General features: G+C 37.3%; 1 protein-coding gene across 4 annotated transcripts in view; it reads right to left on the bottom strand.

Annotated features, from left to right (window-relative positions):
* The window catches only part of FAM13A (family with sequence similarity 13 member A), a 338,407-nt gene that overhangs the window by 269,347 nt on the left and 42,035 nt on the right, over positions 1-27,025 (bottom strand). For all 4 annotated transcript variants that reach the window (XM_040237865.1, XM_040237862.1, XM_040237866.1 and 1 more), the window contains exons 3-4: positions 26,066-26,275; positions 7,370-7,547 (exon numbers count right to left, since the gene is read on the bottom strand). In XM_040237865.1, the coding sequence (XP_040093799.1) occupies positions 7,370-7,547; positions 26,066-26,275 (388 nt within the window). The remainder of the gene's footprint in view (positions 1-7,369; positions 7,548-26,065; positions 26,276-27,025) is intronic.

Genomic DNA, 27,025 nt, shown 5'->3' with positions numbered 1-27,025 from the left:
CATATGGAGGCTAAATAACACACTTCTGAATAACCAACAAATCACAGAAGAAATCAAAAAGAAATCAAAATATGTATAGAAACGAATGAAAATGAAAACAACTCAAAACCTATGGATTCAGTAAAAGCAGTGCTAAGGGAAGGTTCATAGCAATACAAGCCTACCTCAAGAAAAAGGAGAGAAATCAAATAAATAACCTAACTCTACACCTAAAGCAACTAGAAAAGGAAGAAATGAAGCACCCCAGGGTTAGTAGAAGGAAAGAAATTCTAAAAAATAGGGCAGAAATAAATGCAAAAGAAACAAAGGAGACCATAGCCAAAATCAACAAAGCCTAAAGCTGGTTCTTTCAGAAGATAAATAAAATAGACAAAGCATTAGCCAGACTTATCAAGAAACAAAGGGAGGAGAATCAAATCAACAAAATTAGAAATGAAAATGGAGAGATCACAACAGACAACACAGAAATACAAAGGATCATAAAAGACTACTATTAGCAACTATTTGCCAATAAAATGGACAACTTGGAAGAAATGGACAAATACTTAGAAAAGTATAACTTTCCAAAACTGAACCAGGAAGAAGTAGAAAATCTTAACAGACCCATGACAAGCACAGAAATTGAAACCGTAATCCGAAATCTTCCAGCAAACAAAAGCCCAGGACCAGATGGCTTCACAGATGAATTCTACCAAAAATTCAGAGGAGAGCTAACACCTATCCTACTCAAACTCTTCCAGAAAATTGCAGAGGAAGGTAAACTTCCAAATTCATTCTATGAGGTCACCATCACCCTGATACCAAAACCAGACAAAGACGCCAAAAAAAAGAAAACTACAGGCCAATATCACTGATGAACATAGATGCAAAAATCCTTAAAAAAATTCTAGCAAACAGAATCCAACAACATATTAAAAAGATCATACATCATGACCAAATGGGCTTTATCCCAGGGATGCGAATCTTCAAGATTCGCAAATCAATCAATGTGATACACCACATAACAAACTGAAAGATAAAAATCATATAATTATCTCAATAGATGCAGAGAAAGCCTTTGACAAAATTCAAGATCGATTTAAGATAAAAACCCTCCAGAAAGCAAGAATAGAAGGAACATACCTCAACATAATAAAAGCCATATGTGACAAACCCACAGCAAACATTATCCTCAATGGTGAAAAACTGAAAGCATTTCCCCTAAAGTCAGGAACAAGACAAGGGTACCACTACTATTCAACATAGTTTTGGAAGTTTTGGCCACAGCAATCAGAGAAGATAAAGAAATAAAAGGAATCCAGATTGGAAAAGAAGAAGTAAAACTCTCACTGTTTGCAGATGACATGATCCTCTACATAGAAAACCCTAAAGACTCTACCAGAAAATTACTTTAGCTAATCAATGAATATAGTAAAGTTTCAGGATATAAAATTAACAAACAGAAATCCCTTGCATTCCTATACACTAACAATGAGAAAAACAGAAAGAGAAATTAAGGAAACAATTCCATTCACCATTGCAACAAAAAGAATAAAATACTTAGGAATAATTCTGCCTAAAGAAACCAAACACCTATATATAGAAAACTATAAAACACTGATGAAAGAAATCAAAGAGGACACCAATAGATGGAGAAATATACCATGCTCATGGATTGGATGAATCAATACAGTGAAAATGAGTATACTACCAAAGCAATCTATAGATTCAATGTAATCCCTATCAAGCTACCAACAGTATTTTTCAGAGAATTAGAACAAATAATTTCACAATTTGTATGGAAATACAAAAAACCTCAAATAGCCAAAGCAATCTTGAGAAAGAAGAATGGAACTGGAGGAATCAAGCTGCCTGACTTCAAGCTATACTATAAAGCTGCAGTCATCAAGACAGTATGGTACTGCCACAAAGACAGAAATATAGATCAATAGAACAAAATAGAAAGCCCAGAGATAAATCCACGCACCTACAGACACCTTATATTTGACAAAGAAGGCAAGAATATGCAATGAAGAAAAGACAATCTCTTTAACAAGTGGTGCTGGGAAAACTGGTCAACCACTTGTAAAAGAATGAAACTAGAACACTTTCTAACACCATACACAAAAATAAACTTAAAATGGATTAAAGATCTAAACATAAGACCAGAAACTATGAAACTCCTATAGGAAAACATAGGCAAAACACTCTCTGACATAAATCATAGCAGGATCCTCTATCACCCAACTCCCGGAGTAATGGAAATAAAAGCAAAAATAAACAAATGGGACCTAATTAAGCTCAAAAGCTTTTGCACAAGGAAGGAAACTATAAGCAAGGTGAAAAGACAGCCTTCCGAATGGGAGAAAATAATAGGAAATGAAGCAACTGACAAAGAATTAATCTCAAAAATATACAAGCAACTCCTGCAGCTCAATTCCAGAAAAATAAATGACCCAATCAAAAAATGACCCAAAGAACTAAACAGACATTTCTCCAAAGAAGACCTACAGATGGCTAACAAACACATGAAAAGATGCTCAACATCACTCATTATCAGAGAAATGCAAGTCAAAACCACGATGAGGTACCATCTCATCCCAGTCAGAATGGCTGTCATCCAAAAATCTGCAAACAATAAACGCTGGAGAGGGTGTGGAGAAAAGAGAACCCTCTTACACTGTTCATGGGAATGCAAACTAGTACAGCCACTAAGGAGAACAGTGTGGAGATTCCTTAAAAAACTGGAAATAGAACTGCCTTATGACCCAGCGATCCCACTGCTGGGCATACACACTGAGAACTGAAAGAGACACGTGTACCTCAATGTTCATCTCAGCACTCTTTATAATAGCCAGTACATGGAAGCAATCTAGATGTCCATCAGCAGATGAATGGATAAGAAAGCGGTGGTACATACACACAATGGAGTATTACTCAGCCATTAAAAAGAATACATTTGAATCAGTTCTAATGAGATGGATGAAACTGGAGTTGATTATACAGAGTGAAGTAAGCCAGAAAGAAAGACACCAATACAGTATACCAACACATATATATGGAATTTAGAAAGATGGTAATGATAACCCTGTATGCGAGACTGCAAAAGAGACTCAGATGTATAGAACAGTCTTTTGGACTCTGAGGGAGAAAGCGATAATCTGAGAGAATAGCACTGAAACATGTATATTATGATATCTGAAACAGATCACCAGGCTAGGTTTGATGCCTGAGACAGGGTGCTCAGGGCTGGTGCACTGGGATGACCCAGAGGGATGGGATGGGAAGGGAGGTGGGAGGGGAGTTCAGGATGGGGAACACATGTAAACCCATGGCTGATTCATGTTAATGTATGGCAAAACCCACTACAATATTGTAAAGTAATTAGCCTCCAAAAAAAAAGAAAGAAAAAAAAGAAAGCTATGGTAGATTTACACAATGGACTATTACTCAGTTATTAAAAAGAACTCATTAGAATCAGTTCTAATGAGGTGGATGAAGCTGGAGCCTATTATACAGAGCAAAGTAAGTCAGAAAGAAAAACATCACTACAGTATATTGACGCAAATATATGGAACTTAGAAAGATGGTGACGATGATCCTATATGTGAGACAGCAAAAGAGACACAGATGTAAAGAACAGACTTTTGGACTTTGTGGGAGAAGGCCAGGGTGGGATGATTTAAGAGAATAGCATTGAAACCTGTATATTACCATATGTGAAATAGATCGCCAGTCCAGGTTCGATGCATGAGACAGGGTTCTCAGGGCTGGTGCACTGGGATGACCCTGAGGGATAGGATGGTAAAGGAGAGGGGAGAGAGGATCAAGATGGGGAACACATGTACACCCATGGCTGATTCATATGAATATATGGCAAAAACTACTACAATATTATAAAGTAATTAGCCTCCAATTAAAATAAATAAAAAAGAAAGACATCCCATGTTCATGGATTGGATGATTTAATATTCTTAACCTAGCAATGCTAAGTCACTTCAGTCATGTCCAACTCTGTGCAACCCCACAGACGGCAGCCCGCCAGGCTCCCCCGTCCCTGGGATTCTCCAGGCAAGAACACTGGAGTAGGTTGCCATTTCCTTCTCCAAGGCATGAAAGTGAAAAGTGAAAGTGAAGCTGCTCAGTCGTGTCTGACTCTTAGTGACCCCATGGACTGCAGCCACCATGCTCCTCCATCCATGGGATTTTCCAGGCAAGGGTACTGGAGTGGGTCGCCAGTGCCTTCTCTGAACCTAGCAATAAAAGTCCCCAAATTGACCTACAGATTCAACAGAATTCCTATCAAAATCCAAGCTGGCTATATATATATATATATTTTTTTTTTTTTTTTTTTAAGAAATTTACAATATGACCCTACAATTATTATGGAAACGAAAGGGGCAATCTTGAAAAAGAACAAAGTTGGAAGATGGACACTATTTGAATTCAAAACTTACTAAAAAGTGACAGGAATCAAGACAGAATGGTAACCACATAAGGATAGACATATATCAATGAAATAAAACTGAAAGTGCATAAATAAGCCCTAACAATATAGTTAACCAATTTCTGACAAGAGTGCCAAGACAATTCAATTTTCAACAAATGGTACTAGGACAACTGCACACCCACAGGCAAAAGAACGGAACTGGACTCCTTCCTTATACCACACAAAAACTAATTCCAAATTAGCTCCATAGACTTAAGTGTAAGAGTTAAAACAATAAAGCTCTTCTAAAAAGTCTTAACAAGTTAGGCAAAACCTTAGATACAATACCAAAAGCATATGTAACCATAGAAAAATTAAATATATTGGACTTTATCAAAATTAAACATTTTCTGTTTGAAAGGATACAATTAAGAAAATGAGAAGACAACTCATAGGAGAAAATATATGCATATCACACATCTGATAAGGGACTAATATCTAAAATATACAAAGGACTCTTACAATTCAATCATAAAGACAAAAATCTAACTAAAAATGGTCTGAGGATCTGAACAGACATTTTTCCAAAGATATACAAATGATCAATAAGCATATAAGAAAATATTCAATGTCATTAGTCATCAGAGAAATGCAAATCAAAACCACAGTGAGATACCACTTACCATGGAGACTCCAAAATTCCTCTTAAAGGGTAAATGTTTAGATACGGAGAACAGGAAGGAGCCATACAAACACCAGAAACAAACGCATATATGCAGGAAAGTAATATGTGATTGAGTTGGTATTGTAAATTAGCAAAGAGATGTACTACTCAATGAATGATCTGGTAACAATTAGCTATCTATTTGAAGAAAAATCAAACTGGATCCATATGCAATACATACAAAAATAATTCTAGAGAAAGCAAAAACCTAAGCATATAAAGTCTATAAATGTGACAAAAGAAAAATATGTGTTGTAATATTTTTATGATATATCACTATTAAGCAAGAGAACATAATTAATATTATTTAGAAATATTATTAAGACCTAAATCCTAATAAGCAAAAAGAGGAAGAGTTGATACATTAAATTAAAATTTTAAAAATTTATGAAGCACCATAAATAAAACTAAATGACAAACAGAATAGGAGAAAATGTTCGCAATGTTTATAACAGACAAAAGATTATTTTCCAGAAGACCTAAAGAACTCCCACAAAGCAGTAAGAGAGATGTACATAAAGAATCACTCTCAGGATGTACATTATAATTCTGTTTTAATATCAAAAGTTGACAACCTCAGCCTTCATCAATTGAGGTAGAGCTAAGTTAGAATAAATTCCCATTATCTAATAGTTAAAAGAATGAGGTATATAGATCTTTTGACATTAAAAGTTCTAGTGTTACCATAAAAACAATCAAGCTTCACAGTATACACACCTTGATCCCATTCATATTTTAAAATATATTTATGGCTGTGTTCAAAAAGGATACACACCCGGCTACTAATTTTCTCTCTAGAGAGAAGAGGTTGCAATGGGAGGATATTTTTTATTCAAATACCTCTACACTGTTTGAGTATTTTACAATGATAATATTACCTAATCAACTAAATTTAATAACCTGTAACTGGAATTACATGTGAAAACATAGTAATTAAGAGTCACCTAGAAGTCTAGTATCCAGAACACCAATCATATATTACTGGTATATTTTCTTCCAGCTTTATGATTGTAGATTTCTTAAAAATATCACCTTGTATCTAAAATTTACAGCCTTTAATGAGGATTTCCCCTTTGGAAAAAAACTCCTCCTCATCTACTGACCATCTCATTCTACTGACCATACAACGTATACATTGTATTCGCCTAAGTTATTAAGAAAAGTATTTCAATTGTCCTTAAATGGCAGACTTTCTACCAATGATTTTTATTAACATTTATGGACTATAGTCACTGACCTAACTGTGGTCACAAGAACTGAACTAACTACTTTTTTCTTATTCTAAATAAGGGAACTTCAAAATAAACGACTTCTGTATCTTTGGACTCAATCAGATAAATGAGTACAGCACTTAGTGCTATACTCAATAAACACTGTACTCTCTAACATTACAAAGGAGATAGTTGTTTTAGGTAGAACTTTTCTCCACAGAAGACTGTAAATATCTTACAACCCTGTAGTCACTATGATCTAAGCTAGAGTTTATATTTAGTCATTCTGAAGATTGTACTATTACTAGTTCCATGCAGCTGAATGAGTCTGTAAATTAATGGAGTGGATAAGAAGATATACTATTAAAAAAAAAAAAAAAACTTGATGAGAATTTCTCAGAGCTTTAAACTGTGAATGTTCTTTCTCTTTCCTTATAAGTGGAAGAAATGTGTTTGATATCAGAAATATTGATAGGAAAGCTAAAAACAAAGTCTCTGGTTTTCAAGATCATATTTTGTGTATTAATGATTAAACACCTTTGAGAAATAACAGGAAAATATAAAGCTTTATGAAAAGTTCTTGTGCCTAGTGATATAGCACCTACCAAGGAGATTAGTTTATTTCTAATCTATTCCTAGAAAACAAATGTAGCTGAAGTTACATTTTTCTGTCACTGACATATTCCACTTGTTACTTTCTACCCATTAGCAATGATTTATAAAAAATTACATACTATATCAAATTAATTCCCTCTTTTTCTAATCAATTTTTAAAACTGATTTTTAAATGTTTTTAGTGAAAGTAATACTAATTCCCAGAATTTTAAATAAAGTTTTTTGAAACAGTAAAAATTATGGTTTCATAAAAAGGCATAGCTTCCTTCTCAAAAATTGGTATTTATTTCTCCAATATAAACTGGTTGACTTCTTAGTCCGAAATATGCTTCGGCATCGCAATAATTTTAGGCAGTTGTAAAGGAAAAGGGGACACGTGATGAAACTAACAGCAAAAGTTCACCAACTTACTGAAAGCAATTTGGCCCAAATACAGTGGCAAGATTGTGAACATTCATGCGGTTCTGCAAATGGTGCTTGGCTACTTTTCTTAAGAACTGGCAAAGGTACTTGAGAAGGCAGTAGTGGGTATCTGGCAGCTCTTCTATTAAGGCTCTTAAGTTACTGTCTTGAGCATCATTTCTGTCATCTGGAAAAAAAAATAGAAGAAAAATTGTTCTCAGGTATATTTTACAGTAGTAGAAAAGATACACAAGTACAATACATCCCAACATTTAATTCAGAAATCATTCCCAGGGACTGAGATGTGACATTATAAAGAGGTATTTTTGCTTTTTCTTTGATCCTCAAGCATTTGATTTTAATTTTCAAGAATAACTGACTTATTCAAGACATCCTAAAAAACACAAGCTTTTTATTCAGTGAATAAAATAGGTTGGTATTTCAATTCTGTGTTTTCTTGCCACAAATTAAGATAATGGCTGGACTTTTATCCATAGCAGATCTTCCATTTCATTTTTGCCTTCAGTTCAGTTCAGTTCAGTTCAGTCGCTCAGTCGTGTCCGACTCTTTGCAAACCCATGAATCGCAGCACACCAGGCCTCCCTGTCCATTACCATTTCCCGGAGTTCATTCAGACTCACGTCCATCGAGTCCGTCATGCCATCCAGCCATCTCATCTTCGGTCGTCCCCTTCTCCTCCTGCCACCAACCCCCCCAGCATCAGAGTCTTTTCCAATGAGTCAACTCTTCACATGAGGTGGCCAAAGTACTAGAGTTTCAGCTTTAGCATCATTCCTTCCAAAGAAATCCCAGGGCTGATCTCCTTCAGAATGGACTGGTTGGATCTCCTTGCAGTCCAAGGGACTCTCAAGAGTCTTCTCCAACACCACAGTTCAAAAGCATCAATTCTTCGGCGCTCAGCCTTCTTCACAGTCCAACTCTCACACCCATACATGACCACTGGAAAAACCATAGCCTTGACTAGATGGACCTTAGTCGGCAAAGTAATGTCTCTGCTTTTGAATATGCTATCTAGGTTGGTCACAGCTTTTCTTCCAAAGAGTAAGCGTCTTTTAATTTCATGGCTGCAACCACCATCTGCAGTGATTTTGGAGCCTGCAAAAAATAAAGTCTGACACTGTTTCCACTGTTTCCCCACCTATTTCCCATGAAGTGATGGGACCGGATGCCATGATCTTCGTTTTCTGAATGTTGAGCTTTAAGCCAATTTTTTCGCTCTCCTCTTTCACTTTCATCAAGAGGCTTTTTAGTTCCTCTTCACTTTCTGCCATAAGGGTGGTGTCATCTGCATATCTGAGGTTATTGATATTTCTCCCGGCAATCTTCATTCCAGCTTGTGCTTCTTCCAGTCCAGCGTTTCTCATGATGTACTCTGCATATAAGTTAAATAAGCAGGGTGACAGTATACAGCCTTGACATACTCCTTTTCCTATTTGGAACCAGTCTGTTGTTCAAGTCTGTCAAAAACAAGAATCTCTTGGTTGAAAAAACTTGATGTAAGAGACCTACCTGGATCACCATGAGTGACACCAAACTAAATGGAAAGAATCTTTAAATTTTTAAGCAACTTTTTAATCACCCACATGTCACAGAGTTTAGAATTTGATATATGCTTCATACAAAAGTCTAACAGCTTTGTGTGTGCCTAGTTGCTCAGTTGGATTGAGTGTATCCAACTCTTTGACCCTTTGGACTGTAGCCTGCCAGGATCCTCTACCTACAGGATTTTCTAGGCAAGAATACGGGAGTGGGTTGCCATTTCCTCCTCCAGGATATCTTCCTGACCCAATGATTAAACCCTAGTCATCTGTGTCTCCTGCATTGCAGGCAGATTCTTTACCCACTGAGCCACTGGGGAAGCCCCAATAACCTTGTATGAAGCCAAAAACATCCAGCAATGTACCAAAATTCTCAGGCAGACATGTGAAAAGTTTCCCTCAATTCTCAGAGATTTGTTTTGTCGACATTTAAATAGTAAAGTTGCTATCTTAAGTAATTCTGTATACTACTTTCTATCAGAGGGACAAACAAATATTTTTACAGAAAATACTTTCAGGGAATAATGACAATCTATCAGAGATAAATTGTCAACATCTGTTGGATCATCGAAAAAGCAAGAGAGTTCCAGAAAAACATCTATTTCTGCTTTATTGACTATGCCAAAGCCTTTGATTGTGTGGATAACAATAAACTGGAAAATTTTGAAAGAGCTGGAAATATCAGACCATCTGACCTGCCTCTTGAGAAATCTGTATGCAGAACAGAAAGCAACAGTTAGAACTGGACATGAAACAACAGACTGGTTCCAAATAGGAAAAGGAGTACATCAAGGCTGTATACTGTCACCCTGCTTATTTAACTTATATGCAGAGTACATCATGAGAAACAATGGGCTGGAAGAAGCACAAACTGGAATCAAGATTGCCGGTAGAAATATCAATAACCTCAGATATGCAGATGACACCACCCTTATGGCAAAAAGTGAAAAGAACTAAAGAGCCTCTTGATGAAAGTAAAAGAGGAGAGTAATTGGCTTAAAACTCAACACTCAGAAAATGAAGATCATGGCATCTGGTCCCATCACTTCATGGGAAATAGATGGGGAAACAGTGGAAACAGTGGCTGACTTTATTTTTCTGGGCTCCCAAATCACTGCAGATGGTGATTGCAGCCATGAAATTAAAAGACGCTTACTCCTTGGAAGGAAAATTATGACCAGTCTAGCCAGCATATTAAAAAGCAGAGACATTACTTTGCCAACAAAGGTCCGTCTAGTCAAGGCTATGGTTTTTCCAGTGGTCATGTATGGATGTGAGAGTTGGACTGTGAAGAAAGCTGAGCACCAAAGAATTGATGCTTTTGAACTGTGGCACTGGAGAAGACTTTTGAGAGTCCCTTGGACTGCAAAGAGATCCAACCAGTCCATCCTAAAGGAGATCAGTCCTGAGTGTTCATTGGAAGGACTGATGTTGAAGCTGAAACTCCAATACTTTGGCCACCTGATGCGAAGAGCTGACTCATTGGCAAAGACCCTGATGCTGGGAAAGATTGAGGGTGGGAGGAGAAGGGGACAACAGAGGATGAGATGGTTGGATGGCATCACTGACTAAATAAACATGGGTTTGGGTGGACTCCGGGAATTGGTGATGGACAGGGAGGCCCAGCATACTGCAGTTCATGGGGCTGCAAAGAGTCAGACATGACTGAGTGACTGAACTGAACTGAGTATTTAACACACATTGGATTCTTTAATTAAGATAGGCCAGCTGCTCCAGCCATTCAATAGTGTTAGAAACAGAAAAGTGAGGCAAGTAAGATGCAAAGGAAGAGGAGTGTCAGCGTTACAGATAAATAGGTAATGTCAATGTCAGGAAGTGAAAACACAGAAAGTCATAGATTGCCACGGACAGCGGCTGTAGATCACAGGATAAGAATGCAGGCTACGAAGCAGGGTTTGCTACCTACTACTTTTGTGACCTCAGACTCTTCACTGCACTGTTTCCTTATTTTTAAGGGTAATATCAACTATGAAACAGGGTTGTGATGAGGATCAAATGAGTTGACAGTTGCAGAGTATTTAAAACAAAGTAAGTGACACATACTAAGTGCTATGTTAAGTGTTTGTTAAATAAGCAAAGTAATGTTTTGCTTTACCTTCATTAGCTTGGTTTTATGAATGCAGTGAGGTTTCAGTGAAATGTCTTTTAATAGGAACCCATTTGAGCCTTATGAATGTTAGAATAAGTGATGCTGTCAAAAATAGCAATTCTGAAAGTGTATAGATGTTCCATCTTTGGTAGAATCATATTGGAGAGCATTCTATTTATAACTGGAGTAACTATTTCTTATTGATCACAAACAATGTAACCCAGTAAACTATAATTTCAGGGCAAATAGATCTCTTGATACTAGAAATTATTCGTATTAATTTTTTTTTGGCTGTGCTGGCTGTTTTTTTCTCTAGTTGCAGTGAGCAGGGGCCACTCTCTAATTGGGGTGCACAGGCTTCTCATTGCAGGGGCTTCTCTTGTTGCAGAGCACAGGCTCTAGGGCATGAGGGCTTCAGTAGCTGTTTCACGTGGGCTCAGCAGTTGTGACTTCTGGGCTCCAGAGCATAGGCTCAAAAGCTGTGGCACATGGGGATTAGCTGCTCAGTGATATGTGAAATCTTCCCGGACCAGGGATTGAACCTGTGTCTCCTGCAATGGCAGGCAGATTCTTTATATTGAACCACTGGGAAAACCCTTTTTAAAAAAAAATCATATCCAAATATTTTGATAATCCATAAAGATGTGGTATGTTGCATATTATTGTGTTATTTTCCACTGTACTATGATCTTGCTGGGAGAAATATCAATAACCTCAGATATACAGATGACACCACCCTTATGGCAGAAAGTGAAGAGGAACTAAAAAACCTCTTAATGAAAGTGAAAATGAAACGTGAAAAAGTTGGCTTAAAGCTCAACATTCAGAAAACTAAGGTCATGGCATCTGGTCCCATCACTTCATGGGAAATAGATGGGGAAACAGTGGAAACAGTGTCAGACTTTATTCTTCTGGGCTCCAAAATCACTGCAGATGGTGACTGCAGCCATGAAATTAAAAGATGCTTACTCTTTGGAAGAAAAGTTATGACCAACCTAGATAGTATATTCAAAAGCAGAGACATTACTTTGCTGACTAAGGTCCATCTAGTCAAGGCTATGGTTTTTCCAGTGGTCATGTATGGGTGTGAGAGTTGGACTGTGAAGATGGCTGAGTGCCGAAGAATTGATGCTTTTGAACTGTGGTGTTGGAGGAGACTCTTGAGAGTCCCTTGGACTGCAAGGAGATCCAATCAGTCCGTTCTGAAGGAGATCAGCCCTGGGATTTCTTTGGAAGGAATGATGCTAAAGCTGAAACTCCAGTACTTTGGCCACCTCATGCGAAGAGTTGACTCATTGGAAAAGACTGATGCTGGGAGGGATTGGGGGCAGGAGGAGAAGGGGACGACCAAGGATGAGATGGCTGGATGGCATGACGGACTCGATGGATGTGAGTCTGAGTGAACTCTGGGAGATGGTAACGGACAGGGAGGCCTGGCGTGCTGCGATTCATGGGGTCTCAAAGAGTTGGACACGACTGAGGGACTGAACTGAACTGAGCTGACTGATGATCTTGCCTAGTAGGAATACATAAGAAATGGAAATAATTGTTTGGAGTGATTAAAAATAAATTGATAACTATCCATTTATCATACCTTGATATTATAAAGATAAATATGAACTAAGAGGGGCTTCCCTGGTGGTTTAGGGTAAAGAATCTACCTGCCAATGTAGGAGACACAGGTTTGATCCCTGATCTGTAAAGATTCCACATGCTACTGAGCAACTAAGCCCATGCACCACAACTACTGAGCTTCGGCTCTAGAGCTCGAGAGCACAGCTACTGGAGCCCACATGCCCTAAAGCCTGTGGTCCACAAAGAAGCCACCGTGTTAAGAAGCCTGTGGTCTACAACTAGAGAGTAGACCCCGCTAGTTGCAGCTAAAGAAAAGCCCGCATAGCAAGGAAGATGCAGCACAGTCAAAATAAATACATAAAATAAAATTAAAAAAAGAAACTAACAGAAAATGTATTCCTATTTGCCTTTTTTTCCTTACGGTGACTAAGGCAAAGTGAGTCTGGATGTTTTCATGGGTGTGTGCTCTCTTTCTAAAATGTGGATTAATTCCCAGCATTTCAGGGTATAAGCAATGGCTTTCCAACAGTGTTGACAATGGACATCTGGCCGCCCTTCTGGCTCTGAAATGAAACTTCAAACCCTACGGCAGGCAATGTGTGAAGACACTAGATCAAAAAAATATATATTTAAAATAGTTAGGAATTTATGACATCTTTGAAAAGCAGCAGTACTTTGATGATTTACTTCCACTATTTTGAAATATAACAAGTAATTCTCCAGGAAATAAAGCTGACCAAAAAATGGGAAGGGAGACATCTATTCAGAGAATATCCAACTTAACAAAATACCATGAAATCCTTCATGGCATGAATGAAAAAAATCACTAAATATGGTCTGCAAAAGCAAAAATAAGTATGATGGGGAAAATATATCTATCTCCTCCTACCCACAAGCATTCCCGCTTCCTCTGATAGAAGACAGATTCATTGGTTTACTGTACTTCAGTGGTTCTGACAGCAGTGCACCACACTTGGACCTTAAGATTCATAATTTACCTCCTGAATCTTTGTTCAAACATATCAGCAGTGAAGTAAAGACTTTATTAGCGTAACCTTTATTTTCATACCAAATAATTACATGAGACGTGAGTTAAGATACCTGAGTTGGGAAGATCCCCTGGAGGAGGGCATGGCAACCCACTCGAACATTCTTGCCTAGAGAATGCCATGGACAGAGGAGCCTGGCAGGTTACAGTCAGAAACGACTCAAGCACCTTAGCACCCACAATAATACTAAGAATCTGCAATTTATACTGCTTTTCCAGAAATCTGGGGTAAATATCACCTTTACTGCCCACCTGCAGCTATCCCACAGATAAGACTTCCTCCATATAAGATTAATAACTGCTCCACACATTTATAATGTCCAGCCTAGCATTGAGTAGGCAAGTATGAGTGCAAATGTGCCTAAGAAGATGCCTTTTGATGTTTTCTAGAAACAAAGTTCATAATAACTGTCATTGTTTGCATTACTTTTTGATTCACTGATACCTAAATATAAAAAAGAGTACCATATCTATTCACATCCTTACATTGATATTGGTTATGACAATGTCTCAAGGTCTCACGTCATAAATAAGAATGAGCAGTGCTTCTCTCTTGGGCACACTTATTCCTAATGTATACTTATCCATATTATGTGTGATGTTGATCACATGCTTTCTCTGTGTCTGACTGTCTCTAACACCCGGGATATAGCACTGAACAAAATAAGCACCATGCTTTCATTAAGCATATTCTATTTGGGGAAAGAGGGACACGACTGAGTGGCTATGCACTGCACAATGCAGATATATTAAAATATTTTAACCATTTCAGAAAAGTGTGGTTACTTCTAGAACTAAATTGGAATAAAAATCAGGATGTGTATAATTTATGAACCCAAAGAGCTTAAAAAAACTTTGCACGTGGAATAATGGTTAATAATTGAAACAGTCATCATTTTCCTTAATATCAATCGTTTCCTAGGAGAAGAACTAATTTTTTCTATTAGTGAAAGTGCCATTTCAAATTATTCATGTTTCTTACAAGATTTTCATTATTGGCTGAATGTGACCCTCCCCCCCCCCCCCGCCTTTTTTTTTTAAGCTAAACCATGAACAAAAAACTGGCACACAGTATGTGTGGTATACAGGTAAATGACTCAGCAGCTGAAGAAAACTGTACGACCAGAACTTCTGTTCCAGATTAGGTAGCAAACACAAGCATGTGACAAGTATTTGCTCTCATTAAAAAGAGATTACAATCATAATCAGCAATAATGGGCCTAATCACGGGATGGCACCCTACTCTTATCTAGACATTCATCCTAGTGCTTGTCACGTGCTTTGACTTTTTGATGGCCAGGAAGTTATACTGTACATACAATCTTAGCCTCAAATAGAAAAAAAAACAAAAAACAAAAAAACAATTGGCAAAATGTTAATCTCTACTACAATATATCTCAGGGCCATGGGCAGGTCAGCTATTAAAAGAACCAAAATATTTAGCTTCATGGCGCCAGATTATTGAAGTAGCTTTTTATTTCCTCATTAATGCTCACACAAGGATTTATGAAAATTTGCTAATCTATTACAACAGTGAGTTGCTGCTGACTCTGAAGCTAGAGAAAGGCCACTAGCTCAGGAATGTGGACCGCCTCCAGAAAGAGAAGCCAGCAAGAAATCAGGGACCACAGCCTCACAGCCACTTAGAACTGAAAGCTCCCCAAAACTCAATGAGCCTGGAAGCAAGAACTCGGGCTGACACCTTGGTTTTGACCTTGTGAGACCTGGAGAAGAGAAACCAGCTGAGCCTACACAGTTCTCCTAGAACAATGAGATAGCAAGTATGTGATGTTTTAAGCCACTATATTTCTGGTAATGTGTCACAGCAGCAGCAATAGCAGTAGCAATCTCACCCATCCCCAGCTAGAGATGACTAGACTGAAACAGAGACATTCATTAACTTTTCCATGTTCATACAACTACCAAGCAGCCAAGCTGCAACTCAAATCCTGGCAGTCTGACCTCAGAGCACAGTCTGACCAGCGCATGCCTACAAAGCTCACTTATGAGTATCACTATCACACAGAACCTAGCACACTGTCTCAAATATGTCAATATTTAACAAATGTTTCTTGAATCAACAAATAAATAAGCAGAACTGGTGAGGAGTAGCAGGAAACTACTACTGGGAGTAGGAATCTCCATTTATTTACAATCAAATATAACATCTTAGGTCCCGGGGTGTATGTGGGGAACAGCATTTTAATCAAAGACTCTTAATTTCTGGGCACAAAATGCTTCATAAAATAACTAAGAATAAACAAAACACGAATTCTGTTTCTTTCTAAACATGCAGAAGAATGGGGAAAATTATCATAAAATGCTAGCCATCCTGGATTAGACTGGGTTTTACCTCTGTATTTCATTTCTCATGAGTGAAACCATGTCTTTTTAGAGTGATGAGAAGTTTATATACATAATTCTATCTTATGATTAATGGAATTGGTATTTTTCCATGCGAAAGGAGAAGTTATATTTTTACAGTTCTCTTGCAACCCTTGCCCATGACAAAGTTCTCAAATCCTCACACAAATTTCTCAAAGGGCAGAATGATAAAGTAACTAATAAAAATTAATAAGTGACAACCTGTTCTTAGACGTTATTAATAAAACTACAAATCTTATCATTCTGATTAGCTCCTGCAAGATGTAGAGTTATGTTTATTGCCAAATTAGCCTGTATCTAGACTGACACTGCCACTCCCAGAATGGACCTGCATGTGAAAGCAAAGGCAAAGGGTACAGGAAAAACAAGAACCAGATGATGCTTTACATTTCAGTTCTATAACCAAAAACTAATGCTCAGTGACACTAAGTAGTACATCAGCAAATCTATGCTGCAGACATTCACTGAATGCCTGTCAGTGGGGATGAAGACATCAATTAAAAAACATAGCAAGCATTTAAATAATCTATCCATATAGCAAAACTGGGAGCTCACATATAGGCTAAATGTGAGACACAAGGGTGTAACAGCTGAAGATTTTCTTTATAAGGTAGGAACGTCTATACACCAGAGAATGGGAAAAGCTATCATTCCAATATAGGAGGGCAGCCTCCCACTATGACGCTAATCTTCAAAACTACTGGCAATATTGCTGCCAATAAAACTTGGCTTTCTCCATAAAGCTAGTGCTATAGTAAGTGGGCAAAGTACAGTAAGTATATAGTTTCAGTGCAAATCGTGTTACTACTATTCTACCTAATCCCCACTACTGAGCCAGCAGACACTATTCCTCAGCTGTAAGTGGACTGGACTTATTTGATGTCCTGTGACTTAAACCATTACCCAGAGTTATTTAAGGTTGTTTTGGATGTCCCCTTCTTCCCCTGAAGTCTTCAAATTGTTTATGGACTCAGTGTAAAAGTTGACTATGCTCATGGGCTCAGCAAAGCAGGGGCTCAAGGCAAAGCTTAACATGGTTCAGGTAGAGCTGGAGATGGCTAGCAAGCTGGTCACCTGGCATCCCTTCAAACCGATACCATTTAAACAATAAACAAATTTTCAGTATTTTATGAATTGATTCTATTGATACAGGTTGTTTTACTTTTTTCTTTTTTTCAGTAAGTCCCTTGTTGGCTGTTCTCTCTTTTCCTCTTCCAGCTCAATCTAAATAAGACTTCTTCATGAAAGCATTCACGAAGAGTACAGAATTTACTGAAGATTTCATTCAGTTTGTGATAATTCATTCCCAAAACCCCCAACAGACATTATTTTCATGGCCCTGGAGCTTCTGGATCTCTCTTTTTCCCCTTCAAGCCTATAATTTTCATGTTACTACAAAACTACTGCCTGTACTATGAGGATAATGAAAATGAAAAACACAGACAATAACAGGTATTGTTGATGATATAAAGAAACTTCTATTAATTGCTGATGAGAATGCAAAATAGTACAGCTACTTTGGAAACTTGTTTCTTAAAATGTTAAAGTCACCATTTGGCTCAGTAGTTTCACTCCTAGATAGATACTCCAGAGAAATTAACACATATGTCCATATAAGAACTTGTACATAAATGTTCATAGCAGCATTATTCCTATGAGCCAACAGGTGAAAACAACTCAAATGCCCATCAATTGGTGAATGAATAAATACAGTGTACTATCGTCATTCAATAAAATACTACCTAGCCATAAAAGAACAACACACTGCTTATGTTCCAAGATGGATGAATTTTGAAACTTATACTAAGTGAAAGAGGACAGTCACAAAAGACAATACATTGTGTGATTCCATTTATAAGAAATTGCCGTAACAGACAAACCTATATAGACGGAAAGTAGATTAGTATTTGCCTATGACTAGTAGGAGAGGAGGGGGGAAGTTGGGAAGGAATGGGGAGTATATGCTAATAGGCTTGGAGTTTCTTTTGGAATGATAAAAATATTTTAAAACCAGATAGTAGTGATGATTGCCCTCTCTGAATACATTAAATACCACTTTAAATTGTACACGTTAAAAAGGTCAGTTTTATGGTATGTACATTGTATCTCAAGAAAGAATAAGGCAATTCTGTTGACTTTAAAATCCAGTGTAGGAAAAAGTTAGAAGAGAACTTTCCATTCAAGACGAGTTTATCTACTTTTCCTCTTCATATCTAAGATGACAGGAATTTTTAAAGGTGTAAGTCATCAAGGATAAAGAGAACACAGCTGAAAAGACAAGAGTAAATAAAAGATTTCAGCAAATTTACATACATGCACATTCACAACACATACATACCTCAAGACCAGTTGTTCTAATGCAGAATAATTTTGCTCAGTCTTGACCTTTCCAAATTTGCATAATCCCATGCATTACTTAACACTATGTCACAGTGTCAAAGGCCATTAAGAGGAAAATATTTATATGTACTCAGTAAACCAAAAATCATCTAGCTATTAGGATCTACAACCTTAGAGATCATAGGGAATTATAAATAAGAGAGGCTTTTTTTCCTGTCACGTGGATCTGGATGGAAGCAGAACTAACTGGAACATCATAAAAATGTATAAAGTCATGTGTGGAAACCTGCGTTTCCTGGCACCACATTTTCAATTTATTCCAGTAGAGGTTTCACACATCTGAGTGACTGGCAGCTTGGGCAGATGGCAATGCTTTAATTCTGCTCTGTGTTTAGGTCTTTACCCAGGACAAAATGCATAATTTATATATTTAGCATTGCTTATAGAAAACCTAAAAGGCACACACTGAAAATGCAAAGGGCTTAGACTTGGAGTTTAATATAATGATTGTTTTTCATAGAAACAAATGTGTGAGTTTAATAATTTTGAAAGGAAAGGAACTTCTCAGTAAGAAGGAATGAACCTAGGGAAGGAAATATTTCATTTTTCCTATGGTGCTCTTACTACCCCAAGGGATAATGACTTAATAACTAGTACATTATAATTTGCAAGGCAAAACCATTCAGCTCACATCAAACAATGCTAGTGACACTATGATATAGAATAGACAAAAGACAGCCTTAACTCAAAACTTACCTAGTGAATTCCTCACGTAAGGAATAAAAAAAAAGCACCAAATCAGCAAATGAAATAAGCTTTCTTTACAATCAGGCATTATGCTGATTAAGATAGTGTTACTAGAGTGGTTTTCTTATGAAAAACAGATACAATCTAAATTATCAAAGCTCATAAGCTAAAATTCAGAGGCACTTAACTCTCACACATTGTTTACACAGCTGCTATTATAAAATTCTCCCCATTTAAAATCAAGCATGGGATGGGTGAAAGGTAAAGGAGAATGTCCATTTAAAGAGACAAACTGATCATATATTCTTCCCAAAACCCTACTTAAATGACAGTAAAATGATGCTTAAAAAGTGTAAGCACCCATGGGCAAAAAAAGAACAGCAGAGAAGACAGAAGGAGAGGAGATTTCAAAGCCATTTGGAAGTGAATGCAAGCGACTGAAAACAGACTGCATGAAAGCCTGTCAAGCTTCAGGCAGCATCCACCACCCCAGCACCCAGGCAAGTGAGCCAGCAGGCAAGAGTACTGAGGTTTAGGCTCTGCATAACGTCAGTGGATTCTTGGATGTCTGAAACAGCTAAGGTCTACAGTGAGGAAACAGCTGAAAACGTGAAGATGAGTGAAAATGTGCTAATAAATAACAGGTCCATTAGCATACTTCCCATCTCCCTCCTACTCCTGCTCAAGGAACTCAGTAGCTGAAGAGAAAAATATGTCCACATATTGACATTTGTGGTTCCCCAATGAAACAGCTAGATTTTCCTCTATCCCCACCATCTAATCCTCCTGAAGTGAAGTACACCAGTAGACAAGCCCACTGGTCCACGTACAAAATGCTACTCCTAAATCTCGACAGCCAAAGACCCTCATATGTTTGAGTAAAGCGAGAAAAAGAAATCCCGCAAACAGAAATATAGGCGGGAGGAAAACCACACCAAAGCCACACAGACAAACATCCCCAAGAGATACAAACAAGCCTTCTTTGTATCTCAGAAAGAAGAACACAGTGCAATAAAACAAAGTACTTCGAAAAAATAATAAAGCATGAATATGTTCGATATTAAAGTCAAAGGCTAAAATTTTTAAATAAAGTTAGAAAATAAAATTAATTAAATTTCATAGAAAACAGAATTTAAAGACAATAATCAAACCTCTACAAGAACAATAATAGATAATACAGGTACATTTCCAAGACCAAAAGACAATATTTTCCAGGCTGAAGGGATCTGCTGAGTGTCCAACACAATAGAGAGAAAAGACTGCCAGGAAGGGCAGGTCTGGGAAGATTTCCGGGAAGGAGGCTCAGGGTGACACCTACTACTGGGGTTCAGATGAGAGAAGAAGAAAAAGGGTCCAAGAGCAATCTCCCCAGAATAAAACAACTGACAAATTATTTCACATTTTGAAAAAAACAGGCAATGGTGGATGCACTGGAACAATCTAAAAAATGCAGCTTATTTTCATTCAGACAATTCCCTATAAATCTAAGAGATATTAACATCAGGCAATACACTTCACACAAGTACACACCCTTATGTAGTGCTAACAAGGCATACCTTAATTAAATACATACGAAAATTATCAGCTAAAATTGTGGTAGAATGATACTGGAGTAAATAACAGTGTAACATAGCTAGGTTTGCACATTTCTTAAGCAGAAACAATGAGATAACATCTGGAAGTAAGTAATCAAGATAAAACATTATATTATCAAATGGAAGGAAATATCAAAAGAACAGCTAGACAAGTGAAAACTGATTTCCTCTGGGAAAGAAAATTAAGGGCAGCCAAAGCATATTTAGGGATTTACTATGTAAATCTTTCTCCTTTATTTAATTTTTAAATAAAACCATATGCACATATTAGTCTGACAAAAATATTTCTTTAAATAAAGGAAAATGTTAAAAGCAGTAAGATGATGAATTTTATCAAGTAATAAAATTACTTAAGAACGTGTCACTTCAGTATTTGATTAAAAATGTTACTGACAAACCACCAAACCCATTGCATTAACCACTCATTCCTCCTCTTCCCTAACACAAACTATGTTCACTGTTGCAATCATGCACCTGTTTTCCAAACACCTTTGTTTTTGTAATCCTTTCTTCCTGAAGCACACACCATGTGTGGTAATTCTACCAGCCCTCCAAAAGTCCCAGTTCAAGTATCACTTCCTTCTTTCATAAACCCTTCTTATCATCTGATTTAGTAAGGATTCCTCCCCTCAAACTCGCTTTTGTACATCCTGGCTTTCTGTGTACCTGTTCTATTCCCCTAATAAACCTGTAAGCTCACTGTTCACAAGACAGTATCCTACTTTTCTATGTGAGCAATAAAATACCAAACAATGCCTTTGCGTGTGTGTATGCTCAGTCGCTCAGTCGTGTCCGACTCTTTGAGACCCCGTGGACTGTGGCCTGCCAGGCTCCTCTTGTTCATGGGATTTTCCAGGCAAGAGCGCGAGCGTGGGCTGCCATTTCCTCCTCCAGGGGATCTTCCTGATCCAGGGATCGAACCCAGGTCTCCCGCAGCTCCTGCATTAGCAGGCAGATTCTTTCCCATGGAGCCAACTGGGAGGAAACAATGCCTTCACCTCAATTTATGATTGAAAAATTTTTAATCACCGATTTCATATAAGAGAGTCCTGTACTATCTGTAACATGCAATATTTGCAGGCTCACACTTTCATTAAAATTATACAAAACATTTCAAAAAATAAAAATTGATAATTGATAGCTATTCCAAAAATATTCCTGATGAATTTCTGGAAGATTTGGTCCATTTTGTGTGATTTACCAGGCAGAACAACAACTAAAAGTTCAAGCAGTTTCAATTAATTTGGGCAAGAGTTTTGAAATCTTCATTTAACTCCAAACTGGAACTCACTTTCCCCCTTTCCTTCCTCCTCCTTAATCATTAGGCAGGTAGGTGCATTCACTCTTCTGTAACTTTTGTAATTTTTTATTTAGGAAACAGGGACAGTAGAATAAAGGGGTTAATTTTGAGGTTAAAAGTTAAAAACTTGAAGGAAATCACACTAAATGGTTCATCTTTATATAACCAAGAAACCAAGGGGTGGGAGCAAGGGCTGAGGATAAACTGGTACATAAGCATGGGGATGGAAGGTTGCATTAAAACTATGGATGCCTGTGTGTCATCTCTAGAGATGATGATTTAATTTGTCTAGGATGTAGTGATCTCTGGGATTTTTCAAAGCTTCCCAGACAATTCTTATCAGCTGCCACAATTGAGAAGCACAACTTAATGTTTATTAAATATATGGTACATGACCAACACTGTTCTAACTGCTTCAGTGGATAAACTCAGTATCCACAACAAGCTCAGGAAGTGCACTCCATAGTAGTAAAACTATGTGTGGTGGTTTTTACAGTGTCCACAAAGTCTGATACTTCTTCCTTCAAAAGATGGTGCCCAATTCCTCTCCTCCTGAATATGCTCCTAATGAATATAATGTAATGCAAATGATGCTATATGATTTCTGGGGCTAGGTCACTGAAAGGATGGCTTCCATCTCTCCTGATGTGCTCACACTCTGGCGGAAGCCAGCTACATGTTACGAGAACGCTCAAGTAGCCATCAGGAGGTGCTCACAGAGAAAAGAACTGAGGCGTCTCACCAAGAGCCAGCACTACACTGTCAGCCATGCGAACAAACCACCCTGGAAGCAGATCTCCCAGCTCCAGTCAAGCCTTCAGATAACTGCAGCCCTTTGACAACTCTTGAGAGCAACTTCCTGACAGAAAATACATGTTTAATGTAGTTTTCAGACAACTGTTACGTTGCAATAGATACCTAATATACTAAGACACAGAAAGGTTGAGTAACCGTCCATACTAATGCAGCTGGCAGCAGGCAAACTAGTCAGAATGGACCCAGAGCCCATGCTCTAAACCACAGGCTGTAATTTCCTCCTCCAAAATGAATCTTATTTTCTCTGTATCTCATTAGAGTTGATGCTCGAATCAAAAGAGATTATATAAATAAGTATCTTCTAGGTATTACACAGTGAGTAGTCACTAACTAGCACCTATTATCACTAGAAGGAATAAATTCTTACACAGAATCAATATTAAAATACAAACAATTTATAGAAAATTATACAAAAAAAACAAAAATAATACCCAGTAGTATTTTTTAGACAGCTTATCATTTATTTTAAACTCATCCCTTATTCCTATCTCTGCTAGTCATTAAAGATTTCTAAGAAAAAAAAACACATCAGTTCTGTAATTAATGATTTCTATTCTAGCATCCTCTGTAGGCATTTTACTAATTAATTTTTAATAATACATACACCAAATTGTGATTTTTTTTTTAAAGCAGTGCTATGGACTGAATTCTGTCCCTACAAAGTCACAGGTTAAAGCCCTGGGATTTCTTTGGAAGGAATGATGCTAAAGCTGAAACTCCAGTACTTTGGCCACCTCATGAGAAGAGTTGACTCATTGGAAAAGACTCTGATGCTGGGAGGGATTGGGGGCAGGAGGAGAAGGGGACGACCGAGGATGAGATGGCTGGATGGCATCACTGACTCGATGGACATGAATCTGAGTGAACTCCAGGAGTTGGTGATGGACAGGGAGGCCTGGTGTGCTGCGATTCATGGGGTCGCAAAGAGTCGGACACGACTGAGTGACTGAACTGAACTGAACTGAAAGCCCTAAACTCCAATATGACCTAAACTCCAATATTTGGAAGCAGGACCTTTACAGGGGTAATTAAGGTTACACGAGGTCATAAAGGTGAGGCTCCAAGACCCTCTTCAGATTCAATGCAATCTTATCAAATTATTATGGCATTTTTCACAGAACTAGAACAAAAGTCTTAAAATCTGTATGGCTAAACAAAAGGCCCCAAATAGCCACAAAAATCTTGAAAAAGAAAAATGGAGCTGGAGAAATCAGGCTCCCTGACTTCAGACTTTATAACAAAGCTACAGTCATTAAAACAGTATAGTATCAGCACAAAAACAGACACATAGATCAGTGTAACAGAACAGAGAGCAAAGAAATAAACTCACACACTTATCAACTATGACAAAAAGATGCAAGACTATGTAATGGGAAAGGACGGTTGCTTCAATAGCTGGTGCTGGGAAATCTAGACAGTTGTATCTAGAAGAATAAAATCAGATCATTTTCTCACACCATACAAAAAATAAACTCAAATTGATTAAAAACCTAAATCTAAGACCAAAACCATAAAACTCCTAGAAGAAAACACAGGCAAGACACAAACTGCAGCAGTATTGTTTTGGATCTATCTCCTAAAGCAAAGGAAACAAAAGCAAAAACAAACAAATGGGGTCTAATTAAACGTAAAAGCTTCAGCACAGCAAAGGAAACCACTGAAAAAAATGAAAAGACAACCAATTAAATGGGATAAAATATCTGTAAAAGATATGACCAATAAGGGGTTAACATCCAGAATATATAAATAGCTCATACAATTCATTATCAATAAAAACCAAATCAATTAAAAAATGGACAAAAAGACCTGAATAGACAGACATTTTTCCAAAGAAAACATACATATGGCTAACAGAAATATGAAAAGATGTTCAACATCACTCATCATTAGAGAAGTGCAAATCAAAACCACAATATGCTACCACCTCGTACTTGTTAGAATGGCTATCATGAAAAAGACCACAAACAACAAATGTTGCTGAAGATGTGGAGAGAAGGGAAGCCTTGTACAATATTGATGAGAACTGGTGCAACCACTATGAAAACGAGTACAGTTTTCTCAAAAAACTAAAAATAGAGTTACCATCATGATCCAGCAATTTCAGTTCTAGATATATGTATATCCAAAAAAATGTAAACACTAATTTGAAAAGATACATGTAGCCCAATGTTCACAGTGGCACTAATTACTATAGCCAAAATATGTAAGCCAACTAAGTGTCCTTCAATAGATAAATATGTATATACATATATATGTGTGTGTGTGTGTATATATACATATCTCAGCCATAAAATAAAATGAAATTTTGACATTTGCAACAACATGGATGAGCCTGGACAATATTATGCTTAGTGAAATAAGTCAGATAGAGAAAGACAAATATTGTCTTATCACTTAAATGTGAAATTGAAAAACATAAAACAAATGAATATACATAACAGAACAGAAACAGACTTGGAGAAATAGAGGACATCCCAATGAGAAGAAGGACGGGATAAGGGAAGACAGGTGGGGGTAGGGGATTAAGAGGCACAGATTATTACAGATAAAATAAATAAGGTACAAGGATATATTGGACAGCACAGGGAATATAGGCAATATGTTATAATAACTTTAAATGAAGTATAACTATAATAAACATTTTGAATCACTATGTTGTATACCTGAAACTAATATTGCAAATGAACGCTACCTCAAAGAAAAACAGATGCTTAAGAACCTCTAAACAATCAATTTTAACTTCAACTATATAAAACAAATACTATTTTAGGACTCAATATTGCTTATGAGAAAGCACACTAGTGACTTTTCAGTCTCAAAGGACACTAAGCAAACACAATTTAATCACTATTCCCTGTTGCTGCTGCTGCTGAGTCACTTCAGTCATGTCCAACTCTGTGTGACCCCAGGCTCCCCCATCCCTGGGAATATTCCCTACACAGAATTTAATGCCTCAGTCTTAATACTTTGATGGCAGTCACTAACTAGTCAGAAAAGAATTTCTTTGGCCCAAAAGCACCAGGGCTTTTAACTATTATGTTATTTATATATTTATATGCCAACAGTCTTAGAAATTATATTTAATAATAGCATTTCATAATCAATTTAGTATTATTTTAGGGTAGAAGGTAAGGATCTAGGTGACAGTAATGGAGAAATTGCAAATATTTAAAATTTGTTAGGCGAAAAATAAAATTGCTTTAATTCCTAGAAGGATTTGGTGTACTGACCCCGAAAGAGCTGAAGGAAGCGAGGCTGCAGCGTGGAGGTGATCACACTCTCGGGCAGCTCCCTCAGGAAGAGCTTTAACAGGCTGGCCACTGCACACACGTCCCCATCTTGCCCTAGATCCACGGGCACCCCACTCTCAAACTTCCATCGAAGCTGTTCCACCACCTTGACATTGCCATTCACCCGGAAAAGGCCTTCCTGGGTGAGTCCTAAAACAGCCAAGACGACACACAGAAAATAAACAGAGGTCTCTCACAAATACAAACTCGAAAGAACAGTAACAAATAAACCTCAGTATAAAATCTCCTGAATAATTATCAAGCACTGGAAGGTTTTCACATTTTATAAAAATGTTTTCTTAGAATAATAAGTTTTCCCATTTACTATATACCAAGCCAAAACATCATATATGATTGTTGTGAAAGGTGACCTCTAAAAATAAGGTCAGGACACAACAAACACAGAACACACATTACTCTACAAAGAAATGTCATTCATATCATCTTCTACAGTATACAACAGAAATTTACCCTGGGCTCCAAAAACAGCTTCTCATTTTGAGAACAACTATTTAAAAAAGAATAACATGTATGTAAGAAACTTCTTAACTGTATCTGATTACCTTTGCAATTATTTGATAAAGAACTATTACTTCTTTAGTAATCAATAAATACAAACTGTAAGACTTAGAGACTGTAAAGTAGTTAAGATAAGATCTTGGCCTTTAGGCTGTTGATCTGTGATTATTAGTGTCAGCCGAGAAGGCTTCACAGAGAAGCCTCTCATTTATTGCGGCCTTCTCCAGTGCTCTACCCTTTTTCTGTACTCTTAATTCTATATTCTTTCTCTTAAAGAGGGCCACAAAAGGATTAAGCCTCACAACCCCAAAATCTTAATCGATCCCTGACAAAGAGAAACCAATATATGAATAGAGAAGCTGAGAGAGGAGAACAGAGAGA

Source organism: Oryx dammah, unplaced genomic scaffold (assembly GCF_014754425.2).
Source record: "Oryx dammah isolate SB20612 unplaced genomic scaffold, SCBI_Odam_1.1 HiC_scaffold_3, whole genome shotgun sequence".
NCBI lineage: Eukaryota > Metazoa > Chordata > Mammalia > Artiodactyla > Bovidae > Oryx > Oryx dammah.
Note: the sequence above shows the minus strand (reverse complement) of the source record. Positions and strands in the feature narration are given on the sequence as shown.